This window comes from Neolamprologus brichardi, chromosome 3, assembly GCF_056152115.1.
Source record: "Neolamprologus brichardi isolate AB-2024 chromosome 3, ASM5615211v1, whole genome shotgun sequence".
NCBI classification, from domain to species: Eukaryota; Metazoa; Chordata; class Actinopteri; order Cichliformes; family Cichlidae; genus Neolamprologus; species Neolamprologus brichardi.
Window position 1 is genome coordinate 2492564 of NC_142106.1, and position 12551 is coordinate 2505114.

Here is a 12551-nt window from a genome sequence, read left to right on the forward strand (position 1 = left end):
GCATTGTATTTCCTATGACTTTGGAGAGAACAGTGAAAACAGTGTGTGGGTCCATCTGTAGGGCAGCGTCATGGTTCACAGTTCAGAAATGAGAAGGATTAGTTTCTGTACCTGCTAATAACAGAGTAATGGGCAGAAATGACTCTAATATTTGTTTGTAAATCATCCAGAATTGTTGTTGTTTATAATGTAGTTATATGTTTTTCTGCATTTTTCTGAACACAAAATATTTTTTAATTGAAATCTTAATCTTGATCCTGGGACTCAATCTTTCTGTCTGCTGCGATCCACCTCAGACCATCAGACTATCCTGAACCTGATCCCAGCTGTGTGTCCTTAAAGAGTAATCTGTCCATGGAGCCTCCACTGTTCTTCAAAAAGCAGATTATTTCAGAGACAGTGTAAGTAAACATCAGGTCATCTTCATCCTCATGTGTCCTCATCTTCAGAATCATGTGAGAAGTCATGTGGCTTTTTAGTTCAGTCCAGCAGAAACAGCAGAGGACATTTTCATGTATGATGAACAATTATGTTATTATGTGTCTTCTGAATGAGTTAGTAAACTCTCTGTATGTATTATTGTAGGGTCTACCTTACAACATAAAGCACCTTGAGGCGCCTGATTTGGCGCTATGTCAACAAAACTGAATTGAATTGAATAAACTTGTTCTTGGTCATCTACTTCTTTATCTGGCAGACATGACAGACCAGGCTGCTGTGAACCTGATCACAGCTGTGTGTCTCTGAAGAGTGATACCTCCATGGAGCCACCGCTATTCTTCAAGAAACCAGCATCAACCTTCAGATCAGGACAACCAAAGAGGTGAGCTCTCCTGGAACGTCCATTAGATCTGTCGCTATAATTACCTGGTTCCCTGTACTCGGGTTTAAGCTGATATTTAGACCTAAAATGGTTGTAAAGATTAATGTGAGTGTTAGTGGGACGCGCAACTTCACGTAGCAGTGAGACCTGAAATCAGATTTTGTTAGTTCGGTTTAACTAAGAGACTCATAAGTAACAGACACCAAAACAATGCTCAGAGGTGGTTAAAGCTCTGAGGCAGAATTCTTAATAATAATGGCAGCAGATGAGTTCATCTAGTAGATCTAGAAAAAATATTTTAGAGCAAGACTACAGAATGCCTTTTATGCATCTCGGTCTACTCTCAGGGTTCTGGATTGTTTTTAACATTTAATGGTTATTCATTTTTAAATTGTATACATTTATGATCTAATTTTCTCTGGGATGGCTCATTTTTTGCTTACCAGGATCTGTCAAAGAACTGTCTCCAAACAGACACGTAGCTGTGAGTCTGTGAAGAGTGATGCATTCAAGGAGCCACCGCTATTTTTCAAGAAAAACATTATACCCTCAAAACCAGGGAAACGAAGGAGGTACGTTTTCCATCAGTACCGTCTCATTAAGTGGCTGTTTGCTCTGTACTGAGGTGTAAGTAGGCATCTACGGTATACTAAAAACACCTCAGGGTAAAGAACAGTCTGAAGAGCAGTGTTAGTGTAGTGTGTGTGAATGTCTGTGTGAATGGGTGGATGACTGAACGTGTAAAGCACTTTGGGGTCCTTAGGGACTAGTAAGGCGCTATACAAATCCAGGCCATTTTTACAGGCCATAGTGTATGTGTTATTTCACATAACAGCGAGACATGAAATCAGGTAGAGGAACTCCAGTTTGAGCAACACAGTCACAAGTTTGTTCTTCAGATACCAAACATTACTCAAAGGTTCATAAAAGTCAGATATAACATATGAAAAGTAGTCATGACAGCCATGATCTTCTGGCAGAACTTCTCTAAAGTATGAACATATCAGTGCAGACGGAGCATTTACAACCATTAAACATAAAGTGGTAATTAGCTGAGTAAAATTTATTGTGCAAAGAATGAGATCTCTAAAACCCCAGATAAGCTTCTCAGTTTAAAATGAAACCCTTAGAAATGCCTTTAACACCAGTTTTAGTAACATACTCTGGGCTGCATACTTTTAAAAACAGGATAAAAAATAGTGAAATCTGAAAAATCTTTTGTGATTAATTTTATTAAAGGAAGAAACATATCATTGGCATTCATTCAGCAAGTTTCACAGAAGTTTCAAAACTGGTTTCAAGCAGGAAGCATGTGAGACTCAAACAGTACAACAGGACAAAGAAATTAGAAAAATGAGGGTTTAAATACACATGAGATAATTAGAGAAAGAGACAGCTGGGAAACAAGGTGCAGGTGAATGGAATCAACTAACGAGCAGGGGGTGGAGAAAACTGAACATAATGCACAAGAGACTGAAAATAACACACTGCAGTTTCATATAAACATGTTGTGGTTTTCCCTACATTCAGGTTGAGAGTGTTTTAATATGATGGTGTTGCTTTGACTGCACAATCCCACGAAACGATATAGAAAATATGTAAAATATATCAGCTGTGAATACCCTCCTAATTGCATTGTATAAAAAGAATGATTGTCTGTAGGTGTAGGGAGCGCTGTTTGCATAGTCGCTCATTAAGACAAGGTTAATTCTGTCCATTTGCAATTACAATTGCTTGACTAGCTAACTAAATAGATTCTGCACATGAGACAAGTGTCTGTATTTGCATTTGTACTGTCCCTTTCACACTGCAAATTTTTAAATTTAAACAAATCACAAGTGTTAAACTGAGATTAGCCACAACTTGATTAAGCAAGCATGACTAATTTATTTGAAAGCTTAAATGGCACAATAATAACCAGGTGACCATTTTACGTGGCTGGATGTGTATGTGGATAGTGTAATGTAATTGTTCATGATTCCTCCACAGAGTGGACCAGCAGAGCTCAGAGGTTCCCAGTGGTCAGTCTGCCCAGCAGCATCAAACACAGCTGGACTCCATATTTATGGTCTGTACATGTACAATAACTACTTTTACATCTATTCTGTTCACAATCATCTCCATGCTGCTCTTTGTACACCAGTGGATTGTCAGTGTGTCCAACATGGATTGGATGTTTGGCTCCATGATTTCAGTCTGATTGGCTCATTCATAATGTATTCTGTTCCAGCTGCTGGAGGACAACATCATCACTTTTGTGAAGAACGAGCTGAAGAAGATCCAGAAGGTTTTGAGTCCATATTATGAAGGCAGTGAGATGGAGGATGAAGCAGTATTGCATTGTGAAGATGAAGAGCAATGGAGGAGCAACAGAGAGGCAGTTCTGAAAATCACAGTAAACTTCCTAAGGAGAATGAAGCAGGAGGATCTGGTTGACCGTCTGAAGAACAGTGAGAATTTCTCTAAAGATTTTCTTTTGCTGAGTAACTGGAACATTTACTAATGTATCAAAAGAGGAACCCACATGTGTTGAAATGCTAAGGATTTAGGGCATGAAATTGTTGTCTGAACTTTCTAAACATTTAGTTGGTATATTTGGTCTGTTGTTCTTTTAGGAACTCCCAGCAGAGTTTGTCAGCAAAACCTTAAATCTGCACTGAAGAAGAAGTTCCAGTGTGTGTTTGAGGGGATGGCTAAAGCAGAAAACCCAACACTTCTGAATCAGATCTACACAGAGCTCTACATCACAGAGGGAGGGACTGCAGAGGTCAATGATGAACATGAGGTCAGACAGATTGAAACAGCATCCAGGAAACCAGGCAGACCAGAAACAACAATCAGACAAGAAGACATCTTTAAAGCCTCACCTGGAAGAGATGAACCAATCAGAACAGTGCTGACAAAGGGAGTGGCTGGCATTGGGAAAACAGTCCTAACACAGAAGTTCACCCTGGACTGGGCTGAAGACAAAGCCAACCAGGACATCCAGTTCATATTTCCATTCACTTTCAGAGAGCTGAATGTCCTGAAAGAGGAGAAGTTCAGCTTGGTGGGACTTGTTCATCACTTCTTTACTGAAACCAAAGAAGCAGGAATCTGCAGCTTTGAAGACTTCCAGGTTGTGTTCATCTTTGATGGTCTGGATGAGTGTCGACTTCCTCTGGACTTCCACAAAACTACAATCCTAACTGACCCTAGAAAGTCCACCTCAGTGGATGTGCTGCTGATAAACCTCATCAGGGGGAAACTGCTTCCGTCTGCTCACCTCTGGATAACCACACGACCTGCAGCAGCCAATGAGATTCCTGCTGACTGTGTTGGCATGGTGACAGAGGTCAGAGGGTTCACTGACCCACAGAAGGAGGAGTACTTCAGGAAGAGATTCAGAGATGAGGAGCAGGCCAGCAGGACTATCTCCCATATCAAGACATCACGGACCCTCCACATCATGTGCCACATCCCAGTCTTCTGCTGGATCACTGCTACAGTTCTGGAGGATGTGCTGAAAACCAGAGAGGGAGGACAGCTGCCCAAGACCCTGACTGAGATGTACATCCACTTCCTGGTGGTTCAGGCCAAAGTGAAGAAGGTCAAGTATGATGGAGGAGCTGAGACAGATCCACACTGGAGTCCAGAGAGCAGGAAGATGATTGAGTCTCTGGGAAAACTGGCTTTTGATCAGCTGCAGAAAGGAAACCTGATCTTCTATGAATCAGACCTGACAGAGTGTGGCATCGATATCAGAGCAGCCTCAGTGTGCTCAGGAGTGTTCACACAGATCTTTAAAGAGGAGAGAGGACTGTACCAGGACAAGGTGTTCTGCTTCATCCATCTGAGTGTTCAGGAGTTTCTGGCTGCTCTTCATGTCCACCTGAGCTTCATCAACTCTGGACTCAATCTGCTAGAAGGACAACAACCAACCTCCAAGAGGTCAAAACCAAGATACTTTACAGAGACTCATTTCCATCAAAGTGCTGTGAATAAGGCGTTACAGAGTCCAAATGGACACCTGGACTTATTCCTGCGCTTCCTCCTTGGTCTTTCACTGCAGACCAGTCAGTCTCTCCTTCAAGGTCTGCTGATACAGACAGGAAGTAGCTCACAGACCAATCAGGAAACAGTTCAGTACATCAAGGAGAAACTCAGTGAAAATCTTTCTGCAGAGAAAAGTATCAATCTGTTCCACTGTTTGAATGAACTGAATGACCGTTCTCTATTGAAAGAGATCCAACAGTCCCTGAGATCAGGAAGTCTCTCCACAGATAAACTGTCTCCTGCTCAGTGGTCAGCTCTGGTCTTCATCTTACTGTCATCAGAAGAAGATCTGGATGTGTTTGACTTGAAAAAATACTCTGCTTCAGAGGAGGCTCTTCTGAATCTGTTGCCAGTTGTGAAAGCCTCTAAAAAAGCTCTGTAAGTACATAGATAGCATTTATTTATGAATGAAAATAATACAAAGTAGCTTACAACTAAAGAAAAAGTAGAACACCTTTGTATTTTGTTTGTCTCTTTAGGCTAAGTTGCTGCAACCTTTCAGAAAGAACCTGTGAAGCTCTTTCCACAGTCCTCTGTTCCCAGTCTTGCAGTCTAAAAGAGCTGGACCTGGGTAACAACAATCTGCTGGATTCAGGCGTGATGCTTCTCTCAGTGGGGCTTGAAAGTCCTCAGTGTACACTGGAAACTCTCAGGTCAGATAAAGAGCTTTTTAAACTTACATTTAGATAGGAAAGACATGGTTATAGCTTACTCTCTTTCTCAGTTATTATAAGCATAGTATAATTATTTTTTCAAAAAACGTTAAAAACATTTGATCATATTTGAAAGTTCTGAGAATCTGCTAAATTTGTGGGACTCTAGTTTGTCAGGCTGTCTGATCACAGAAGAAGGCTGCACTTCTCTCGCATCAGCTATCAACGCCAACCCCTCCCATCTGAAAGAGCTGGATCTGAGTTACAATCACTCAAGAGGCTTCGGGATGCAACGGCTGTCGGCTGGAATGAGTGATCCATGCTGGAGACTGGAAACTCTGAGGTATGGAGAGTCTTGTGACAGCCACACATGAATAGATAGAGAACACACATTAAGATTAAATTTTAAGTCAAGAGGATCAATTTTACTAAATAGTTTTGAAAAATAATTATTTTCATGAATACTTGGGCAAAGAAATACAGAAGTCTGGTGCATGGGCAGTGACAGTGAAGCCTTCCTGAAGCATTGCACAGAGGATTTTGGCCCACACATACCCCAGTCGGGGTTATCTTTGGAAAATTTAAATACAGTGAAGTGGATAAGGGTTTTTTTTTTCATAATCTTGACACACTCAATTTGCTGGTGGGATTGTAGCACGAGACAGGTTATTTTAACGTGTTTCAGGTGAGACCGGTACACAAACCTTATAGACATTTTGATAATTACAGGTTAATTTAAGCTGTGTCTTTCAGTTCATTAGTATAAGATGAAATATGAAAGCTAACTGAAGCTAGCTGCTATAAGTAATGTGGAAATGTTAACTTTGTAATTGTGTTCTTCCTGTCAGCAATCATGTCTGAAGGCAAATGGAAACATTTGGAGTGTAACAAGCTATAAAACTAATGTTAGTCCAACCCCTTTAAATGTTAAGTTTTCTGGAGTGCACAAATTTGAATACAGAAGACAGCCAAGGTACAGAAATAGCTGCAGAAATGCATCACCTACAGCATGTTCCAGATGGTGACCGCTGTAAAGATGCTGAAAACTTTCTGACAACCAAAGAAATGTGGATTGTAAGAGTCAGAGTCCTGTTTGTAAGATGTGTGGTAGCAGGACCTTTCTATTCCCATTTTGTTAGCAAAGTCAGTGTCTAACAGTGTGTGAATGAGAGCGACGTAATGTCTATGTGTGCATGCTGAGACTGTGCAGGTCTGACCCCCCTCCTCCTTTCAGGGTGGAGCCTGCTGGAGTCCGATGGTTGAGACCAGGTCTGAGGAAGTGTAAGTGTATTTTTAATGTGATTCATGAAAACAAAGCAGCACACACTCAACCATCTTCAAACTGTCACATCACTCATTCACATCTCTGATGTCAGGAGTCATCATCAAAGTGTCAATCAATGAACAGATGATGGATCAATAACTGCAGCTGGATTGTGTTTGTTCTCTCCATCAGATTCCTGTCAACTCACAATCGACACAAACACAGTTCACACAAACCTCCAACTGTCTGACAACAACAGGAAGGTGACACATGTGGAGGAAGTTCTGTCATATCCTGATCATCCAGACAGATTTGATCAGTATCCTCAGCTCCTGTGCAGAGATGGTCTGACTGGTCGCTGTTACTGGGAGGTCGAGTGGAGAGGAATGGTTGATATATCAGTGAGTTACAGAAGAATCAGAAGGAAGGGAGACAGATATGACTGTGAACTTGGATTTAATGAACATTCGTGGAGTCTGAGCTGCTTTGATCACGGTCCTCATGCTGTCTGGCACAATAAGACAAGAACAACAATCTTCCCCTACTCCTCCTCCTCTGTCTCTAACAGAGTAGCAGTATATGTGGACTCTCCTGCTGGCACTCTGTCCTTCTACAGAGTCTCCTCTGACACTCTGATCCACCTTCACACCTTCAAAACCACATTCACTGAATCTCTTTATCCTGGATTTGTTTTTGGGTCAAATTCTTCAGTCTTTCTGTGTGCAGTCTAAAGGCTGTCCTCCTTTTACAGAAACACTTCAGAAGTCAGCTTTTCAGCATTTTTAAACAGGCTGTTTGTTATTAAAGGTTTATTTTATTGTTCAAGTGTGATGTAAGTAAACAGTATAGTGTTGTTATAGAACTGGTGTTCCTTCTAATTAGTTTTGTTGCTCATATTTTTTGTGTATTCTCTCCTGTTCCCTTCAGGCACTACAATATCAAAGATCAAACGGTACACAATTTTTAAATTCAATTCAGAATGTCTGTATGGTCTCCTGAACCTTCCTCCAGTATTGACTAAATATTATTTAATCAGTAAGCATTCTTTCCACAATGATTCATAGATGTTCTCACTATCAAAATACTCTATAGTTATGTTTTATCAGTCTGGTTGCTAACGTTCGCTAAGCTGACACTACAGACATCTACTGGATCCACTCTGACGTATGTAATCCTCTAACTTATAAGTAATTGCACAATATACCAACAGTTACATTGTTAGGGCCCTGAGTTAGTTAACTTAATTGGTTTTTATTGTCATTTTAACACATTGGATTTTAATATGGAACAGCAGTGTAATCTCAAACATAGCACTTTAACATCAGTGAGAGGGTGATTGAGAAACCAAAATAAAAGTTTTTAAAAATTATTTTGCAATCTGAAAGTTAATTTAATATTTAATCATTTAATTTTAAATGCAGGGACACCGTCTATTATTTTAATTTGGTTCAGAATTGTATAAAATCTCTTTTTATGGTTTCAATTATATATGTTAGGTTCAGTTACTTGATTTTGTGCTGAGAAAACTGTGTATATAATGTAAAATAGAATGTCAGCATTTCACGTTACAGACAACTTCTGATATTGATATTGCATATGGCATATTTTTAAGAATATTCATGGAATTGTACGATAAAAACTGTCCAACAATCAAATACATCAGAAAGCACAAATATTCAGATAGACCATGGATCACTAAGGGTTTACAAAATGCATGTAAAAAGAAAAATACACTCTATAGGGAATTCCTAAAACAACGAACAAAAGATGCTGAAAATAAATATAAAAAATACAAAAATAAGTTGACCAATATTATACGTGTATGTAGAAAGGAGTATTATAGTAAAATATTGAACAACAATAAACATAATATGAAGGGATTATGGGATGTTTTAAACTGTATCATTAAAAATAATTCTGGACAACAAAGTTATCCTCAATACTTTATCGACAATGGCAATATTATGGAAAACACTGCTGATAAGGTCAACAGCTTTAATCATTATTTTGTAAATATTGGACCAAAACTGGCAGAACAAATTCCTGAGTCACTGCCATCAGTAGACTGTAGTGAAAACCTGATTGATAGGAACCCTAACTCAATGTTCCTCACATCAGTGGAGGAAAAAGAAATAATTGACATTGTACACATGTGTAAATATAAAACATCTACTGATTGTAATGATATTGACATGAAAAAGAAGGTCATTGAAGGAATTGTAGGACCTCTAACATATATTTGCAACTTATCATTTCAGACGGGAAAAGTGCCAAACAAAATGAAAATAGCTAAAGTTGTGCCGCTGTATAAAACTGGGGATAGATGCCACTTCACAAATTACAGGCCTGTTTCTTTACTCCCACAATTCTCCAAAATCCTAGAAAACCTGTTTAATAAACGATTAGACAAATTCTTAGATAAATATAAATTACTCTCTGACAGTCAATATGGATTCAGATCAAAAAGATCAACATCTCTGGCATTAATCGAATCAATTGAGGAGATTACGAATGCTATAGATCAGAAACAGTATGCAGCTGGAGTATTTCTGGATCTCAAGAAAGCATTCGACACAATCAATCATGACATATTAATTAATAAACTGGAACGGTATGGGATCAGGGGGGTTGTACTGCAATGGGTGAAAAATTATTTAAGTGACAGGAAACAATTTGTGAAGCTGGGTGTCCATTCCTCATCATGCTTGGACATTGCTTGTGGTGTTCCACAAGGCTCTGTACTGGGTCCAAAATTATTTATTATTTTTATAAATGATATTTGTAAGGCATCTGATATATTAAAATTAGTATTATTTGCAGATGACACAAATATTTTTTGTTCTGGGGGGAATCTAAAGGAGCTGCTGGATACAATTACTTCAGAAATGTGCAAAATTAAAAAATGGTTTAACAGGAACAAACTATCGCTAAATCTAAGTAAAACGAAAATAGTCTTATTTGGGAATTCCCTTAGAAATGCACAAGTGCAGATTCATATAGATGGTGTAGAAATTGAAAGAGTACTTGAACATAAGTTTCTTGGTGTGATTATAGATGATAAATTAAACTGGAAGTCTCATATAAATCATATACATAACAAAATTTCAAGAAGTGTCTCAATCTTGAGTAAAGTAAAACACATTCTGGACCACAAATCACTCCACATTCTCTATTGTTCCCTGATTGCACCGTATTTGAATTACTGTGCAGAGGTGTGGGGCAATACTTACAAATGTTCGCTATCATCAATCTTTATATTACAAAAAAGGGCCATAAGGATAATCCATAAAACTGGTTACAGAGATCATACAAATCCACTATTCTTAAAATCAAAAATTCTCAAATTCACAGATCTGGTTCATTTTCTCACTGCACAAATTATATATAAAGCAATAAATAACCTGCTTCCTGACAATATTCTAAAAATGTTTTCTAAAAGGGAACGGGGATACAATTTGAGGGGGGAATTAAATTTAAAACATCCTCGTATTCGTACAACATTAAAAAGTTTTTGCATCTCTGTGTGTGGAGTGAAGCTGTGGAACAGACTAAGTAAAGGTATAAAGCAATGTCCGAGCATGGCGCAGTTTAAAAAGCGGTTTAAGGAGATGGTTTTTACAGGGTACAGGGAAGAGGTAGAGATTTGATAGGGTGTTCTTGTCTAATATTTTCATGTGTGTGCGGGTGCACGGGTATGTTGGTGTGGGTATATATATATTTGTAGGTTGTGTATCCTTTGAGGTGTTAATGGGGTTATTGAAAATGTGTATATGTGCGTATGTGTAAATACGTATGTATGGATAGATATATATATATATATATATATATATATATATATATACATATATGTTTCTGTGTATATATATATATGTATATATATGTGTATATATATATATATATATATATATATATATATATATATATAAATAATAATAATAAAAAAAAATATACATGACATATATGTAATTGCAAGGAGGTATTTCTGTAGTCTATTGATTACTGGATAGTGGAAAAGGGGTGGGATTAAATAAGCTTATGCTTCTTCCTGCTCCTTTTTGAACATGAAAATTATTTGTAGTTGTGGTTGCTCGTTTTCTTTTTGTTTTGCTTTGTTTATTTGTCTCTTTTAATTCTATGTTGTTGTACTTTTTTTAACATGTTCAAAATAAAGATTCAATCAATCAATCAATATGAAAACTTTGGTACCTGTCAGAAAGCCCACTCTGTCCCTTCTAACAACAACAACATTACTGGATTACTTTTTAAATGGAAGTAACTCTAATTAAATTTATTGACATGGTTCTAATCAATGTTCCCTCTAAGCTGCGTGCGTGCACAATTGCGCACTGCTGAAAACACAGAAAACCTGCGTTGCGCACAAAAATAAAATCTAATCTGTGAACAAGTGAGAGTGTTCAATAATAATAAAGCACAACAAACCGAGTCATTAGATATGATCACCCCTCGTTATGTTTGTAATTATAACAATGGGGGTTTTCACTCTGGGTCTGCGTCAGCTTCACATGTCATCTGATCAGGTGTGCTCTGGTCTTGAGTTTGTGTGGCGGAGGTGTGGTCCCGGGCACTGCTGTGGGGGAGGAGTGGTGCAGTGAGCTCAACGGGGCGGTGCTGGAGACGCAGGTGAGAACAGCTGATGGCGTTTGGACTGATGATGGTTTCCTTCCCCTTTTTTAGTGAGACGGGAGAGGAGCGGAGGGGAAGTTGGGAATCAGCTGAGACCGGAGCTGTCAGACTGTGGACTTTCATAACAAATGAAAACTAAAAAATAAATGTGGCGTCTGACGACAAACAACTGTATGTGTGTGAAGTGCATTTCACAGTTTGTTTTCATAATAAATATCTAAATAAATAAAAGACAAGTTTTTCTCTTAAAGGCTAACAGTCAGTGAGAATGAGGCTGGACTTAAACACAGAAAGGTGTTTTTGTCCAGATGAGCCCAGAGAAGAAACACAAGTGTTCACAGACATCAGAACCTCAGAGGTGAAACATGAGGTTGGAGTCCTCGTCAGCATTCAGAAGAGCTGCTGTGAAACCCTGAGTACTGATGACAGACTCTGATGGCACAAACACATCATGATTCAAAAATAAAGACAAACATGGAGCTCCTGATCCTCCTGCATGAGAACAAGCTGACATGAGCACTGTGTCTGAGAGTGTCTCCCTTTCACAGTGAGAATAACACAGCTGCTGATCTGAGCTCACAGTCATTAAACTGACCTCAGGTCAGCTGCTAGGACATCTCTGTGCTCCTTACATATAAACATAAACCATGTGACCTCACCTCAGTCCTGTGGATGACTGCAGTCATAGAAGAGTAGAGGTGTAGCAGGTGGTGTGAGGCTAAGGAGGAAGAGGTGTATTCTAGTTAATGCAGTACTGAGAGGCTCCACCAGAGGGCGCTGTTAAGTCCTTATTGTAATACAGTTACTGTGTGCAGTTATACCTGATACAACATCTGCACTTATTTAAATCATACGCGTAAATGCTGTCAGTAAATGATTGATTCCTATTTATTCTACTTCCTGTTGACTAGTTTTATTAAAATGAAACATTTAAGCACAGCTGATCGAGTGACTGGATGTAAACAGGTGCTGGAGTTCATGTAACAGGTTCACACCTGAATCTGGGCCTGTGGTGCCAGAGTGTTCAGGGTCAGGTGGTCACATGCTTCAGCTGCACCAGTGCTTCAGGAGCTCAGCACAGCGTGGAACATCCCATCACTGCTGCTCTGGAGTCAGCCTGGATGAAACACCT

General features: G+C 39.0%; 1 protein-coding gene across 7 annotated transcripts in view; it reads left to right on the plus strand.

The window, feature by feature from the left end:
* LOC102785947 (protein NLRC3-like) overlaps positions 1–7672 on the plus strand; it is a 172069-nt gene extending 164397 nt beyond the window's left edge. For 4 of the 7 annotated variants that reach the window (XM_087838467.1, XM_087838466.1, XM_087838465.1 and 1 more), the window contains 2 exons: positions 6746–6792; positions 6968–7672. In XM_087838467.1, coding sequence (XP_087694593.1) covers positions 6746–6792; positions 6968–7506 — 586 coding nt within the window. In that variant the 3' untranslated portion in view covers positions 7507–7672. Of the gene's footprint in view, positions 1–296; positions 402–697; positions 824–1269; positions 1396–2812; positions 2892–3053; positions 3274–3438; positions 5237–5337; positions 5512–5680; positions 5855–6745; positions 6793–6967 lie in introns of all 7 variants that reach the window. The other 3 variants (XM_087838463.1, XM_087838464.1, XM_087838462.1) reach the window with 1 other exon arrangement.
* Positions 7673–12551: the final 4879 nt, after the last annotated feature.